Source organism: Cajanus cajan, chromosome 8 (assembly GCF_000230855.2).
Source record: "Cajanus cajan strain Asha chromosome 8, NIPB_CcT2T_4, whole genome shotgun sequence".
NCBI lineage: Eukaryota > Viridiplantae > Streptophyta > Magnoliopsida > Fabales > Fabaceae > Cajanus > Cajanus cajan.
Window position 1 is genome coordinate 52,996,702 of NC_138524.1, and position 17,676 is coordinate 53,014,377.

General features: G+C 29.3%; 1 protein-coding gene across 38 annotated transcripts in view; it reads left to right on the forward strand.

Moving 5' to 3' along the window:
• LOC109790629 (uncharacterized) overlaps window positions 1–17,676 on the forward strand; it is a 28,083-nt gene that overhangs the window by 1,312 nt on the left and 9,095 nt on the right. For 5 of the 38 annotated variants that reach the window (XM_083061707.1, XM_083061709.1, XM_083061710.1 and 2 more), the window contains 12 exons: window positions 2,281–3,614; window positions 3,830–3,912; window positions 4,141–4,238; window positions 7,119–7,224; window positions 7,930–7,989; window positions 8,101–8,264; window positions 9,282–9,329; window positions 9,684–9,767; window positions 12,689–12,827; window positions 16,637–16,717; window positions 16,857–16,947; window positions 17,210–17,279. In XM_083061707.1, coding sequence (XP_082917833.1) covers window positions 2,743–3,510 — 768 coding nt within the window. In that variant the 5' untranslated portion in view covers window positions 2,281–2,742 and the 3' untranslated portion in view covers window positions 3,511–3,614; window positions 3,830–3,912; window positions 4,141–4,238; ... (7 more) ...; window positions 16,857–16,947; window positions 17,210–17,279. Of the gene's footprint in view, window positions 1–1,883; window positions 3,615–3,829; window positions 3,913–4,140; window positions 4,239–7,118; window positions 7,225–7,929; window positions 7,990–8,100; window positions 8,265–8,903; window positions 9,181–9,281; window positions 9,330–9,683; window positions 9,768–12,688; window positions 12,968–16,388; window positions 16,448–16,636; window positions 16,718–16,856; window positions 16,948–17,018; window positions 17,114–17,209; window positions 17,280–17,676 lie in introns of those variants that run through there. The other 33 variants (XM_083061715.1, XM_083061718.1, XM_083061720.1 and 30 more) reach the window with 31 other exon arrangements.

The following is a 17,676-nucleotide window of genomic DNA, read 5'->3' on the forward strand; positions in this document are numbered from 1 at the left end:
ACTTGAATTGGCCAGCCATCGAGTCCCGATCCTAGTCCAACAGGTCAAATTGGTCCGGATTTTAAATCTAGGGTTAAATATAATTTTAGTCTCTCAAGTTTAAGATAAATTTATTTTAACCCCTCAAACTAAAAATTAATTTTTTTAGTCTATGTAATTTTCAAAATTCTTGTTTTAGTTTTTATATTTAGTTTTGTTAGGTAACCTGCCAAATATTATCGTATAAAATCTCACTACTAGTACTTATGTTAGTAAAAATATTACGTTAAATTTAATTGATGTAACATAATTGTTTTAATATGTAATTTATATGTTGTTGGTGACCTGAAAAATTAAAATAAGATTTTTAAAAATTACAGGAACTAAAAAAAGTAATTTAAATTTTAGGAATTTAAAATACATTTACCTTAAATTTGAAAGATTAGAAATATATTTAAATCTTAAATTTATGAGTGAAAATTTCCATGGGTATAAAGTGAAAATTTTGTGCATGCTTGAAGTTAATGTCACACGTGTCTAACTAATCTAACCACTCACTCTACTAACTGGCTTCCTGGTAATATATCACCCATTACATGTCATAGGTTCCTTTGCCTCCTAGAGGACCTTTAATATCCAAACCTCTATTCCTAACAAAATGTCTACCTTAGCTTAACTTGATGTTGGTGGTGTGAGGGAGTTGAAATTATTGGTGTTACTCTTACCGGAAGGATATGAAGTGTTTGGATTCATTTCGATTAGTGTTATGTTTTGCAAGTGTTGGTCTAGTTAGCATCAACCACTCTCAAATCATTAGTTTGCACGATTGGTCAATGCAAAGAAATGAAGCTTGGCATTTCCTAGGTGATACAAGTTGGCTACTCTGCGGTAGAACTTCACTCTTAAAATGTAACCATGCAATTTTGCTTTAAGGGAATTTGAATTGCTAGCCATATATATTGGCTTTAACCAGTTCTTCTAATGTTTTGTTGTTTGTCTTCCTTTTGAATATGCATTTTATTTTTCAAAATGGATAAATTTAAAGACATTCACTCATGACCCTGTGGATTATATTTTCTGATGTGATTAGTATATTAATACATGGATTATTTTTTTTTTGTATGATTTCTATATTTTTTTTTCACATCTTAGTAGTTTTTCTTCTCAAAATATATTCTTCATTAAAGTATGAGCCACGCTCATCTTTTGGATTTCACAATTTATCTCTTAATTTTATAAAATTTGTATAAAAATAGGTCTAGAAATACAATTTAATTTAAATATTATAAGATATTAATTTTGATGTCTTCAACTTAATGCCATGTCATCTTTAACATACAAATTTAACTATTAGTGAATAAACATTTAGTAATAAGATCAAGATTCCTAATTTTACAAAACTAAAACACTAAAATTATATAATTAAAATTAAACATTATAATTGCGAATTAAATATTATAAAAAACCAAACGTGTGGTTTAATAAAAAATATAAATGTTTCATGAGTTTTTTTTTATATTTTTTTTGCTTATTAGTAAAAGAGATTACCACGACAAATAATATAAGATTTAAATCTACAACATTAAACATAATATTCCAACACCACTACTAGGCTAAAGCAGAACCTAGGTATTCATATTCCGTGAGTTTGACACGTGAGTACATGAGGTGAATATTATAATTCTCACCCCTACTTCTAATAATATATGGGTTGTTCCCTCTCTTATATTGGTTACCCATGCCTACCCGAGATTGAATATCCAAGCTAAATCCAAAGATTTTTGTTTTTTTGTTTCACAAGGACAATAATCCATAATAAGAACAAAAGAAATTCTATATGCCAACCAAATTCATAGCAATCATTGCCTAACAATTTTCTATACCACCTTGGGCTTGTGCTCCAGCCTATGAGTTGTGTTCAAATCGATGTGAACAAAGGCTCTCTCAATTTCGGGGAGTTTTTCAAGCTTATCTTGAAGTGTCTCTCCAATGTCGTGTGCTTGACTTAGTGAGATTTCTTTTGATACCACAATGTCTACCTCCACAAAGTAGTTGGACCCAAATGTGTAGGCTCTGACAGTATCGATGTGCTTTATCTCCTTGTCATGGTTCCAACAAAGATATGTTAGCTTTGCAAGGTATTTTGGTGGGGCTATTCTCCCAATCAGTGACCATACATTCTCCATCACCATTTTTGCCCAGTTACTGATTGTATTAAAAGCTATCTACAAGGGTAATTAGTTTCATTAATTTATCATGCTGCTATCTAACCGTATTATAACGTTACATTTATTTTTTCAGGGCCACTGCAATGTGTTTGATAAAATGCCTGAAAAAGAATAGGTTCATTTTCTTCCAGTCACTGTGCTTTTGTTTTGCTTGCTTGGAAGGTGACTCTTAGTTTCGGCATAATGTGTCTTAGACTTTTTGAGCTACTTTACACTAGAAAACATTTTATTAGAACCAATAGGTCTTCAGCTTTTTTCTTGAACTCCACATTTTATCACTCTTCAAAAGACGCTCTCAACTTGCAATGGTATCAGGATGAGTTTCCCAAGGTGAAAGAGTTGACCGATTTGCTAGCAAATGTGGATACAGTTAACGGGAGACTTGTTGATGTAAACAGCAATACAACCGTATTTGATGATGGCTTTGAACGTGAAATATGTACCTTCAAGTCTCTTGTCCGTGTGTTTGTTGGGTCTCCATTTGTTCAGCACAGGATGAAACATGTTTTGACCTCTTTCACCACAAGCACACAACATGAATCGTTTACCCCTTTTAGTAAAGCAATTGAAACTTGAAAGAGAGCCTATGGTGGTTGATTCGTTGACCAAAGTGGGCAACTTTCTCAATGTCTCTGCTCAACAAAGGAATTTGGTTCGTTTAAGAGTGTGCCCACAGGTTACTCAGCATTGCATATGGACTGGTGCACTAAAAGAAGTTCTGAATGGTTTTGCAGTAGATTTGAATTGTTTGAGTTCTCGGGGCTTAAACAATGGTGCTTTATTGCGTGGCCAAATTGGTCAAAGCTGCTTGAAGTTTCTTACTGAAATTTTTGTCTGTTTGCACCCTGAGTCATCTTCTTGGCTGAAGCTTTCTCCTTCTAAAATAGTTGATCGCTATGATCCTCGGAAATGGGAAGATGTTCTTGTAATGTTCAATGATCTGACTGAATGCTGTAGAAGCGAAAATATGTTGAAGTTGCATGTGGCTAAGGCTGAGGTCATGAAGGAGGGGCTTTTTCACATTAGGGATGTTTTAGTTGACAACAGTATTGGATATAAGGAAGCTCAACATCAAGAAAGCTTAGTGAAGAAGAAGCTTTCCAAAATGTTGGGTCACTCGTCTCGTTGCTTATTCACTCTATTACTGTATTACCTCTATGGGAGGGTTGCAGATATCGAAGTAGACATGTGTGGTGGGGTCTATGTAGATGGAAGTGATGGCAAGTTTTGCTTGTTTATGGGAAGAATCTTGACTTCAGATAGTGAGAAGACGCTGGGGTGTGGTGTGAAGCAGTTGGACTGAGCGCTTGGGATTTTTAAGTTTGTGTGGGAAATGGCTGGAATGAAAGGACATTTAGATTTGCAGGGCCATATGTGGCGTGTTGGAGCAGACAATAAGATGCTTAGGTATAGAGGAAACATATACTTCGTGCATGGGATTTTCCTTTGATTAGAGATTATGTCACTATATCTTTTAATCCCACTCCTTGGTGCTAAAATGTCACCACTTACTATTTATATAATCTTTTTGCTGCCTATGGTTTTAGTTTGTATGGTTTTACAATTTCAAATTACCAACATCTTAAATTGATTTTGTTTTTGTTTTTGTTTTTCTTTTGGAGCTTGGACTTTTGCAACTACAAGTACACACTTCTTGAAGATCTAGTTGTGAAAGAAGAAAAAAAATCCAATTCCAGAACCTCAGGTTTGAAATTGTAAACTTATTTAAATTAAAATAATTAATATGTTTGTAATTTGCTCAATCTGGGGTAAGTTAAACTTATTTCCTAATAAGATTTTATTTCAATTTAATATTTGTAACTTTAAAAAACATGTTTAACAAAGTTATCAAATTCTTGTTCTGTTATTGATCTATTCAGGCTCAGGGGTTTATAGATGACTCTAGCGTTTCACTTTACCATTTTTTTTTCAGCAGTTGGCAACAGAAAATTTTTCTACACTAACAACTAAGGAAAGACTGGGATCACACTCAACGCATTGTAGAATACCAAGTAAAATCTTGGAAAAGAGGTAAATCACCGTGGATCAGTGTCCATCTCTCATTTATGGTGGTTATATTTGATTTTTTTTATCTTCTTTTCTGAATAAACACTGTTGCATACACTACACACAAACTACAAGTCATTAGAGAATAGTTTTAGATACTATAGAGTAATTTTTAAACAGCTTATCTTCAAATAAATGTACAATTAGATGTTATTTCTGTTGCCTCTCTCTTTGAAAGTATCTGTCTATTCCAATTTCTCCTAGAAGGTTTTACCTTGCTACTGTTTATTAACTTGGTATTCAAGGACTAATTTGTATTGACAAAAACTTTTGTAGATCAAATTAGGAATATCTTTTAGGGACCAAATTGTACTTTCTTTCCATTCCATAAACAATAAGTTCGTACATCACCCGCCTGTATGCTAGACACTGCTTTCTATTTTAAATAAGATTTTTAACATAACTAGAACCTACAGGGTCACACTCATAAAGAAATTTAGAGGAGAAAAGAAAGATTAAGTGAGTGTAATGTTTCTTATGGATTGTGCTCATAATGGTGAGACTCATCAAAATAATGAGAAAAAATGAGATAAGTTTTTCTCATGAGTCAGATTCTTAACGTAAGGGGTCCAAGATTGTTGTGTTGAAGTGCCAAAGATTTTCTTATATAAAGGAACAACCTGAGGCACAATTGGCACAAGCTTCAATAGTTGTACAGGACACTAACTGTGCAAAGAAAAACCTTAGCCACTTGGCAAACAGGGTATGCTTAGTTCAGATTTCGGAAGGAATGCTTGGACCTACTGGATGCACAGTGCAATAGAATAAACTTGCTATAGAGGCAGTTTGTGACACAGCAGCTAACAAGTAGATTTTAGCGTGTTGGAATATCTTTAGGATTTTTGGGAATAATCCTAAAGATGTAGTTGTTGATAATTAAAATATGTATTTTAATATTGGATGCTTTTATTCTTCCTATTTTAATTCTCATAATTAATGTTTTGTGGGTACTTACAAAACAAGGCCTAGGGGATTAAGTGTACATATCGTAGGAAAGTTAAAGTTTAGAAATGCTCTATAAATTTACCCCTAATAGGTGGAGGAAAAATTCTAGTCTCACCTTGTTAAATCTCTTTCTCAAGAGTGAAATTTGCAAAACCATTAAATAGACATGAATTCACATGAAATTAAGTGAGTAATTAACTATATAATCAAATTCTTCTAGTAGCTAAAAAACTCTAGATTAGCACCACGGTGGTGTGAGTCTCTTAATTTTCTCTCAAATTTATTTTCAACTGTTTCTCAACCAACCTACATTCGTTTATAATTCATGCGTCAATCCAATGCTGAGTTATAGACCGATGAGGCAAGATTGTTAAGATTGTTTAGAGAGCAAAACAGAAAACTTTCATATTTTGCCTGTTCCTAGAAGCATGCATCAGGCAAGGGATTGGGGCCAATCTTGCTACCCAACAATTATTCCCACATCCCCGAGCGAAGTTTCTCAATTTAACCTACATCTTTTTTTATCTATTTTTCCTTCCTCCATGAATTTATTGTATTCAGCCTGCTTGTTTGTTTTTATGATCACTCTTTTCATGCTCTAACCTTTGTTTTCCCTCTTTTTGATTGCAATTTTGGCGCACAATTGTTGTAGTGTGCAAGAATTTTAAGTCATATTGGATTTATATAGTTGGTTTCAATTTTAGCATTGCATGGAGCATACCTTATTTCAATGTTGATGGCTTGTGATATAGTTTTTATTTAATCAATTTTATCAGTAGATAGTACATATTTGATACCTAACTTTGTCTTTCTTATTGCTAAGTTGAGATTACTTGTATCCTTTTAAATTGTTATACTTCCTGTGAAGAAAGTGTTAAGGATGTGCTCTGCATAGTTTGGAAAATTAACGCCACTTCAAAACTAGGCATTTTGTGTTCGAATGTTCTCTAGTGTAATTTTATTACATGTTTTAGGCTGCCATGGCAAATCATAATATCGCATTGTTACATTAAGCCATACTTTTATTCCTCAATATCATGATTAGCTTGTTATTTTTTTTTCTTTTGTTGGCAAAATAATATTAAATCCGTACTGCATGCACCTTCACAATAGCTCATGCTTATTACTTTTTTTTCATTTGCCTAGCAGGTTGAGGGCTTTATGTTTATATCCTCATTCATTTTGATCATTATATTTAAATGCTGAGTGATAAAGTTGAATTTTATTTTAGGAACTGCATTTAGTCTAGTTGTGTACGTGGCAGTTATTGTTTAGTTTCAGTGGAGTTTATTTATTGTTTGGTGTTATTAGGTAGTTATTTTATACATGTGACAATTATTATTTAATATATACTGTAGAGGAAGTCAGAGAGGGGAGAGGGGTAGTTTTTTTTATCAGTTTCAGTGGAAGGAGGAGACACATTGTTAGGGGGAAACATTTTGTTTGTCATTATGTGTTTGAACCTGGCCTATGAACCAGATTAAGTTTCTAATATAATCCAGTATCTTGTTTTGTTTAAATTCGTGAGCCTAATAGGTTCAGAGGAGTTTCTGTCTAAAAACCAAACTATGATCACCCCTACTAGAAACAATCTGGCTAGCACTAAATAGCAATGTTGGACCAATCCGTTAACGCATACTTATAAGTGAAGAAAAGGAAATAAATTAACGTGATGAAATAAATTAATTGAACTTCTTCCGTGTGTCTCAACTTTTTTAGAAATTTTTTTTGTGATTTTAACTCGTGGGAGATGTTGGTTTATTTTATTTTCTTAAGTCATTTTACTTTTGTTCTCGTTTTGGTGTTTGATGAATAGTTTATTCCAAATGCTTTGTCATCGAACTGTTAGGAAAATTTTCTTACATTGTTTTTTATCTCGTGTCACTACTTTCTATCAAGATCATAAAGGAGGATTGGGGAAAATTGCATGTACACATTGCTTCATACAACAACTTCCTTACTGCAGCAGGATTGGCTTCTTCTGCTGCAGGTTTTGCCTGCCTTGGTAATACACATGTTAATCTTAAGTTCTTGTTTGAGTTTTTTTTCATTCAATAGTTATGACAGCAGAGTTGATTGCATTAGTGGCTACTGGCTAGGATTTGAGCAGTCTTCCATTATTTCCCTTGTTCTAATGAAAACCTCTTTCACATTCTATTTTATAAAATTATCAGTTTTCCATACTTCAAGCTTAGTACGGGTGCATGAGTCTATCCATTAAATCTGGTTGTGATTGGTTGGCTGCTTTAGCAGGTTTAAGATCTAAACTAAACAGGGCATTGAATTGGGTGATGCGTTAACTGATTGGTCTAATCTGGTTTTTGATATCTAGATTTTCCCAAAAGAACAGATTCCTTTCCCTGCATAGCAAAACAGTAATGAAGACAAAATTTTGTAGGTAACTTACCTACGGAAATTTCCGTTGGTAAGTCATTCGTAGATAAAATCCGTAGATAACGTTATCTACGGAAAATTTTCTGTAGGTAACGTTATCTACGACCTTATTACCTACGGATTTTTTCCGTAAATAATCCGTAGGTAATTACCATTTACCTACGAATTTTGATGCTTATCTACGGATTTCTTCCGTAGATAATGCTGATTTTTCTTGTAGTGTACTGGGAAATAATTGTTCTAATATATGTCACTTGTTTCTTGATCATTATTTGAGAGCAACTTGCCATTCTTGACCATTCTTGTTCCTTATTAGGCCCTCTTACCGAAGGAAAAGAGGATTCATTATCACGACTTTGTGGTGTAGATATTACATGTATGTTTATTTGACTTGTTAATTATGACTGAAATGTATTTTTTCTTTTTTATGAAATGTATTTTTTCTTTTTTATTTATGATATTTGTCAAACTGATTTTCACAATGCAGATATGAATAATAGAGTTGAATATAAGAAAGACAAAAAAGAAATAGCTCAATATGAATTCTTGGATGTAATGTTACACAACTTTGATTCTTGAATTGAAGATGAATAATTCCAGAGTTGCCATTGAATATAACAAAGACAAAAAATGGAAGTTATCATCAAGAAGGTAAAAGAATTCTTATAAATATATTTATAGTATATTTTGTTAATATCTTCATTTATGAAGAATCATATATTCTGTAATTGTAAAATCCTAATACTTCTTTGTTGATTTAGCCTGGAACTTCTGAGATTTCTAATGAAAATTGGTTACATTCTTTTAGTGGCTCATAGACATTCGATATCAATCTAAATAATATATTTTCTTTAAAGAAATAAATTTTAATTGGTTATTTCTTGTAATTTAATGTTACATTTTTCATTCTTAATTTTGTTTTCTCAGATTCGTTTTATAAATACTTTTAGTTCGGTGAAAAGACTAAATTAATGTCAATATGTCGTATAGTATTACATTCTAAATCATAAACTAAGATAAGATATTAAAGCATTAGGTAAAATTTGATGCTAAAATAATTTAATGTTCATAGATAATTTTTAACAGTCAATATTTTAATATTTTAGTTTATATTTAAATCTAAAATATAATACACATGTCAAAAATATTTATGTTTTATAAATTTTAATTATAAAAATGGAATATTTAACTTACAAGTTTAAGATACTAATATATATATATATATATATAAATATAAAGTATGATAATTTATCAATCATTTTTTAAAATTTTAATTAATATCCTTATTTTAATTTTTATTGTTCGTATAGTATATTTTAAAAAAATAAACTTGGATATGTAATTTCATTATTTTAAAAATAATTTTTTTAAATAAAGTAATAGTAATATATAAGATTTTTCTATAAAAGTTTTTTCTTATCGGTTTTTCACATTCCCTTCGGCCTGTCTTTCTCGCTCGTACCGTTCACCAAGCACCAGTCAATAAACGAAGCGTTTCGCTTTATGTCTCTCTTGATGTGCTTCTATTGTTTCTTTCAATGAGAGACATTTGATTTGGGTTTATAGGGTTTGGGTTTCAATACATTTTCTTTTTATTTTCTTGAATATCCGCTAAGGCACACACTCTATTGCAAATTCTCACTGATACGCCTATGGTTCTTAATTCAGATTGGTGGAGTTCTTCTTGATAATAATGTGCAGTTGTCTAATTGCGAGGTTAGTGAATTTTCTGACTAATTTTCTTGGTTTTGTAACTTCTGTATTTCTCTATACTATTTTGTTTTAGACTTTTGTATTATACTATTTTTGTACTCAAAAAGTACTATTTTGAGTACTGGGATGTTGGCTATGGAAGACGAAGAAGAGTGTTTTGTTATAAAGGGCAACGATGGAGGACAGTGTGAGCATATTAAAGAAAAGAAGATGGTTCTTAATATCTCTGTCACAAATCTCCTTGCCAGTTTAATTTCTTCTTGGATTTCTGGCAACTCCTCAATCTTAAGATAATGCTGAGGTTCTTGATACTTCTATTACAAATCTCTATCTCAGTTTAATTTCTTCTTGATACAGATTGTTGGACTTGCACCTCCTTGATTTCTTTCAATTCATTGGGCTCAAGATAATGATACTACAAGGAAGTTTTATAATTGTGAGGTTAGTATCTTTTCTGACTAAATTGAGATTTGACCCATAAACTTTGTTATAAATTTTTTGAAATGTTTCCTCTGTATCAAGGCAGCAACTTATTGTACTTACTCATTTTTAAATCTTGAGTGTTCCAAATCCTCTAAGGTTGGTGTTGCTTGTGAAAATTGAGAAATCGTGATTGTCCAAACTTATTAATCCTTTTGAATATTGGAAAGTTTCTTTATTTTTGATTCATAATGGATTTCCAAGATTGATTTATTATTTGATAATATTAGTTTTGGATAACCATAGTAGGAGAAATCTTTGTCACCCTAATTTTAATCCATTTTAGTTGTTTGAGCCTTTATGACTCAAATTCTGATAAGTGAGTAATTTTCTTTTTCTTTACTTTGGTGAATTCAAGAATTTTTTCTATTATGTGACAAATGAGTAATTAAAAAATTAATTACTTGCCCTTTCTCGTTGTTTCAATATCTTTTGGCTATAGGCTCCTTGATTTGGTCTAAAATGACCAAAATTGTTGCTGCTACTACTTATTTTTAGTCCCTTGTTGGCCAATGTTAAGTTTAATATATGCATTATGGATGAACCTCATACCAGTATGCTAATTTATTTCTTTAATTTATTTTTATTTTTTATGCATCGTAACATTATTTTTGAACAAAGCATTCAATCAAAAGGGTTGTTCGATGCTGCTTGATTATGTTCCTTTCTTACTACATATATTACTACTTCTCAGTTGGGTTTCTGGTTAAACATAGAGTCTAATTAAATTGTGTGTTTTGAAACTTTATTAGTCTCTCGATTCTAAATCTTGATCATTTCAATAATATTAATAGATCCAAAGAGTAGGCACTAGCAAAAGCTTGAGATAGTGGGTTAGTGTGGGTATGCCTCATGTATATATGTATGTTGGTGTTTATGTTTGTATGTGCTTTGTCTTTGTGTCAGTGTACGTGCTTTGTTTATCTGTTTGTTTTTCTGTTTGTGTATGTGCATGTTATGTGTCTTTGTATGTCTCTTGTGTGTATCTCTCTGTCTCTGTCTGTATTTGTGTGTGTTCTTTGTCTTTATCTTTATTTTTGTCTTTGTGTATGTGGTCTATGGCTGTGTGTATCTGTATCTCTGTCTTTGTGTCCATGTTTATGTGTGTGTGCTTCTTGCCAACCAAAAGAGTTGTTTGATGTTGCTTGACTATGTTCCTTTCTGACTACATATATTACTTCTTTTCACTTTGATTTCCTTGTAGTGTTTTCTCATTTTCTGCTCATCCGTAGTTGATCAGTGAATAGTAGTTATTGTTAGTGTTTACCATTGTGCTGTTCTAGCTTTTCATATGCTTTTTGATTTTTGGATATTGATTTTATTTGAGCAAAATATATACTTGAAGGAAAATACCGAAGGTTACCTTGTGTACATTTTATTTGATTTCATTGTTACCTTTTCCATTTAGTTCAATACCTCTTAATTGATATATTGTTTTTAATATATATATATATATATATATATATATATATATATATATATTCATTGTACTCTTGAAATAAAAGAGAAATAAATTATAAATGAGATATACGAATATTTATAAATTATAAATTAAATACTATTACACTAGTTAATAAAAAGAGAAAGGGTTGATTTCTATTTACATATTAGACAATTGGAATTTGGAAGAGGAACCATGCATCTCCTAATTTTAAACACCAAATAAAAATAGATTTTTTTGGAAGAGAAAAGATTAAAATTTAAATTATAATTAGAATTCTCTATTAATAAATAAATATTTATAAAATTTTGGTGAAAATACACCGGTAGTTGCATTGCTGCTTAAATTCTTTATTTGGGAATTGGGATAAATAAAGTAGTTTTTTTATTTTTTATTTTTTTTATTGTAGTCTTTATAAAATTACTATTTTTAAGATTATTCTTTTAAAAAATTTCTTCTCGGTCTTTAGTATTTTGTTTTCATATACTAGTTTTACATATTGTCTTTTTATTTTTTTATTTTTATTAGGATCTCTAGTAAGAGGAAAAAAGGTTTTATTTTTATGACTTTATGTTGTGGATGCTACAAGTATAATAATTATGCATAATTACTAGATTTGTAACATCCCCGACATGAAGTCTATTTTGTTTTAGTAATGGCTCAAATGTATTTTTTTTTCTTTTTATTTCTAATACAAGTCAATTCTGTGCAGATGAATAAACTATTTGATGACAGTCTTTGATTCTTGAATTGAAGATGAATAATTTCAAAGCAAAAAATTGATAACAAAACAGCTATTGATTATAACAAAGAAGGATAAGAAATAACTTCATAAACAAATTCTTGAAATCAATATTTCAAAACTTTGATTCTTGAATTGCAAATGAATAATTCTAGAATAGCAATTGAATATAATAAAGACAAATATGTTGAGGAGTTGTTGTCCTTAAGGTAAAAACATTCTTATAAATCCATTGGTAATATTCTTCTGTTAATATCTTCATGTAAGATATTTCTCTAATCTCTTTCATTTTGAGTATAGAAAGAATCACGTATACTTTCCCTTTTCTAAATGAGTGAGATGATCATAATGATCTTTAGAAAATTTTGGAAGTGATTGACATGCTCTTGACTTTCTTATCAGATATCCCTTTAGCAAAATCAAGATAGTAATAAATGATAGATTAAACTTATCTTCTTAAGCATCTTTGTATATTTTTGCTTTTTGTTGTTGGTCATGGTACTCTTCCAAAAATCACGTTGAAATTTCCACCTTTTATAAGTGCATACATCATGACACAACACTAAATTTTATAAGTCCCATTTTTTTTAATTGCATTTTCTATGTTCTTTTTAAACTCTAGCTAGTGTCATGGATAGTTTTTATGTTATATTATAAAATAGTAATACTTTTTTTAATTTGTACTAATGGGTCTCAAAGTCTCGGTGGACCTAGACCTGCATTATGGGAGGAGGAAAACTCTTGATGTGGTCTCACACAGTGTTAGAGATTTGTTGAGATCTTTCAAGATAATTGAGTGTGAAGCTGTCCTATTGCACACATGGATGATATCTACTAGGTAATTTCATTTTAAGCTTTTGATTGCAATAAATTTTCTATTTTTATTTCCTTTATAACTTTTAGATTTTTAATCTTTTCATATTATTATTAATTAAATAATAATTACTAAAAATATTTTATTCAAATAATTTTTTTTAATTTAAATGTTAAGCATCACTAAATAAAAATACCCATCTTCAAACAACATAAAGGAAAATTATATATTTCTAATTATAAAGTGAGAGATAAATTATGTGGCAAGAAAAATTTAACCTCTACAAAAAAAAAAAGTGAGAGACATAGAATAAGTTTATGTTTTTTTTTATATTACTATGCTATTCCTTTTTTTGTTTTTTTTTCTCTCTTTACAATAATGTATAACATGTATAATAACATCTATACTAAATATATAAAGGGGATACCTATTTAGTAATCACCTCGGTCTCCATTTTTTTTGACCATTATATTCTTTTATTTAAAAAAAATAGAATTTTTTTTAATCAAATTTAAGAACTTGAAACTAATTGATTAATTATAATACTAATTAAATCAATATAATTTTATTATTTAATTTTAATTTTTATTTATTTTTAATAGAGGCACGAAGTGCCTCGACCCACTAGTGTAGATAGTGTAGATTATGGTTGAGTTACTTATTTGTTTGCTTAAACTTGTTCAATGAGATATATATTTGAATTTTAAATTTTGAACTTGAATTTAGAATAAATTATATTTTTTTAAATAAAACTTAATAGAAAAGATCATGTCTTAGTATCCGTTTTCAAAATAATTAGAAGCTGTGACAACATATATGAAGTTCATTATATTCTTTTAATATGTATAAGAAAATAAATTATTTTCTCTCTCTATATTAATGGTCCTCTATTTATTAATGGTCCATTTATTTAATTTAAAAATATTTTTAAATAAAATAAATATTTTTCTATTTTTCTTTATGCATGCCTAAACCGAGTATTTTAAAAGTAAGTAGCTTTTTATTTTTTAAGAATTAAATAATTATTTTATAATATTTTTTTAAAAGTTTAAACAAATTGTTTCAATATCGATTATGTGAACTTTTGAATTACTAGGATTTATTTAATGGCATAGAATTTAAGTAAAATATCCAAAATCTTAAATTTAAACTTTAGAATCATTAATCGTAATTTTTACTAGTAAAAAAATTAGAAAGTTTTATAAAAATTAAGTGCACTAAAAACAGAATTTATTTTCTATTTATGTAAATTTTTGAGAAGTTTATCTCATCAAAATATTATATAGCGAGATATTCATATACCACTATTGTTTGTAATACTACTATTAATCATATATATAGTGATGTAATTAGGGATGGCAAAAATGCCCGCACCCGCGGGTATCTGTGGATAAAACCCGCTACGGATAATAAATGGATAGGCTAATTGGGTACCCGCGGATAATGGGGACGGATAATTTTTTACCCGTTTATAAATGGGGCGGGGGCGGGTATGATGATATCCATACCCGCGGGTACCCGTTTAATATTATTTCTTAAATATCCTAATTATCCTTGTACCACATAACCCTAAAACTACACTCTGTCATCTTATTTTCTTACAAAAGTGAGGTTGATAAAGCTACCGATATGTGTTAAGCATGTTATAAAATTATGTTGAATGTAATTTGATTAATTTTCTAGCTTTGATTGGACCAATAAGATTTATGTATTTTAAGTTATTTACTTTCATTTGCAATTATGAGATTGAATTATTGTAGTTTGTGATGAGACTTTAACTTATTTGTGAGACTGATGTATTTTAAGTTATTGATTATCTTGAATATTTATTATTATTTCAATAAAATTAACGTTAAATAAAAGTGCAAAATTGACATTGAATTTTATTTTTAATATTTCAATGACATTAAAATATAAACTTAAAATTATTTGTAATATAATTTTTTTAATTTCTTAAAATTTTTATAAATATCCATGGATATCCGTGGGTATTCAAGAAATTCATGGATACTCGCTTAACGGATACGCGCGGATATGGGGTGGGTATGGGGCCAATTTTCATTCAGCGGGGCGGGGGCGGGTTTACTATTACCCGCCCCCATGGGGCCCATTGCCATCCCTAGTTGTAATCATCATTTGAATATTTTGGTTTATGTTGAACAACTTTTCAAAATTCACGTAATAGGCAATATAAATTCTGATACAACCCGATTTTTTTTTTTGTTATGTTAAAAAGAAGGGAAATAGATATAAAATCTAAACAAATTGATTGTCTAAAGTAAAATTACAAAATATAAACATTAATTAAAAATTAACAAGTAAAATTGAAATTTTACTAAATTTATAATCTATACACAATTGTACTTCACCCATCTACTTTATCTTTCACTTCAGGAAAAAATATTAATTATTCAATTAAAAACTTTATATTAATTTAATTTTTCAAATCAAATTATTTATTTTTTTATTTTGAATGAAATCAAATCATTTACTTTTTTTTTTTATAACAAGTTTATATTAATTTAATTCTTCATATACAACATATGCAATCGAACCTTTTGTTTTAATGAATGTCCAGAATACGTACTAAAAATTGCAAAAAATAATTGAATCTTTATTTTATTTTAACAAACAGTACAAACTTTTGGAATTGCTGCTGAAGTTGAATACATTTTATTTTAACAAACATAGCATATTGAATATGGACTATGTTGTGATGTTAGCTTTTAAAAAAAAAAAATGTTAACTATTCTTTAAAAGTATAAATTAATAATTATTTTATTTAATAATTATAGAAAATATAATAATATATATTACCTTATAAATTAAATTATATATTATAAATATATTTGTTTGAGCCTTTTAATTTTTTTTGTTTTTGAAATGATCATTATTAATCTATTTTTTATTTTAGTTCATGCAATAATTTATTCATTTTGAATTAGTTATTTTTAAATGAATTTGTAAGGACTAAAATAAATTTATTCATATGTTTACAAAGACAAAAACAAAAAATAAATATATTACAATGACTAAAATAAAATAAGAATATATATAAATAAATGATAAATTTGACAAGAAATTCTAAAAATTAAGTTTATAAAGAATAAAAAAATTGACATATCATAAAATCATAAATACATTTAAATAACAAAATTTAAACCTTGTAAATAAAAACACTTAGAAGATATTTTAAAAAAAATTAATTTTATAAATGGTATATCATAAAAACCAAAAACACATTTAAATAATTAGATTTTAACCACCTTAAAAATAAAGGTAATTGTTGAATTTAAAAAATAAAAAGTAAAAACCGTAAGGGTTGGCAACAACGCCACCTACGACACCATCCTCCAGATCATTTTCGGTAGGGAAAACGTTCCTCCAAAGCCATCGCCCCGTGTCAAGACCTCTGAAGGAAGGGTTGGCAAAAGAGGGCGCACAGTTGCTGGAAATCGCAACGGAGGAAGACGAATGTTCTTTTTTTCTTTTTGTAACTATTATTCATTATTTCTTCTGTTGTTTTAATGTCTGAATAGTCTTTTTTTTTGTTTTAATCGAGGATGTTTTTCTGTTTTTCTGTAGAGAGCGGTGACAAAAGATAGTGAGAGAATATTAAAGAAAAGAAGATCCTTTTTGTTATGGTTCTTGATGCTTTTTTTACAAATTTGTCTGAGTTTATTTTTTTCTTGATATAGATTGCTAGATTTCTTGCAACTCCTTCGACTTGACTCAAAATAATGGTTATTGTTCTTATACTTTTGTTAGAAATCTCTCTCTCAAGAAGAGTTTTTTTTTTTTTTTTTTTTTTTTTTTTTTTTTTTTTTGTAAAGGGCGGTGATGGATAGTGAGAGCACATCAAAGACAAGAAGATAGTTCTTTAGGGACAGTGAGAGCATATCAAAGACAAGAAGGTGGTTCTTGATATATGAATGCAAGCATATCAAACCTTGTGAATCTTTATGAATATCCCTATAATTCTTGATACACATTTAATCATGTATATAAGATACAAATTTATGGTTTTTGATACTGTTAAAATCTCTGTTTCAGTTTAATTTCTTCTTTGATAAAATTGGTGGATTTTTTGCAACTCCTTGAACTGAAGATAATGCTATCTGCAAGGTACTTCTCTAATTACGAGGTTAGTATCTTTTTTTACTAAGTTGGGCTTTGAACCATAAATTTTAATCTGAGTGTCTCAAATATTTTAAGGTGGATGTTGCCTGTGAAAATTGACAAGTATTGATTGCTCAAACTTGATAAATCTTTATGAATACACCTATGGTTTTGGCTACAGATTTAATTAGGTATATAACATACAAATTTATGTTTCTTGATGAACTTATGATTCTTCATACTTTTGTTACAAATCTCTGTCTTGATTTAATTTCTTCTTGATTCAGATTGTTGGGTTAATTTCAACTCCTCGGGCTCAAGAAAATGCTATGTACAAGATATTTCTCTAATTGGGAGGTTAGTATCTCTTTCGTTTAAATAGGGCTTTGACCATAAAATTTGTCATAAATCGCTTGAAATGTTTTTTTCCTGTTTCAAGACGGCAACTTACTATTTATTTATAGACAACATCATGTCATGTATCAATTATGTTTTGCCTTCTGGACGGAGTGATTTGCCCAATTTAGCCTTCACTAGTGTTAATTAAATCTAATCAATACTCGATCAAAAAGATAATTTTTCTATCACATGTATCTTGTAAATATACTTGGATTCAATAATTGAGGATTTGAATTTGCCAGATTTGGGTGGGATTTGATGTCATGCATATTCTAAAATAGAATTATTTGATAAAGTGACAATATAATGAGCACATTGTTAGAATAGCTTGTTTAGGAAGTCTCTTAATATTTAA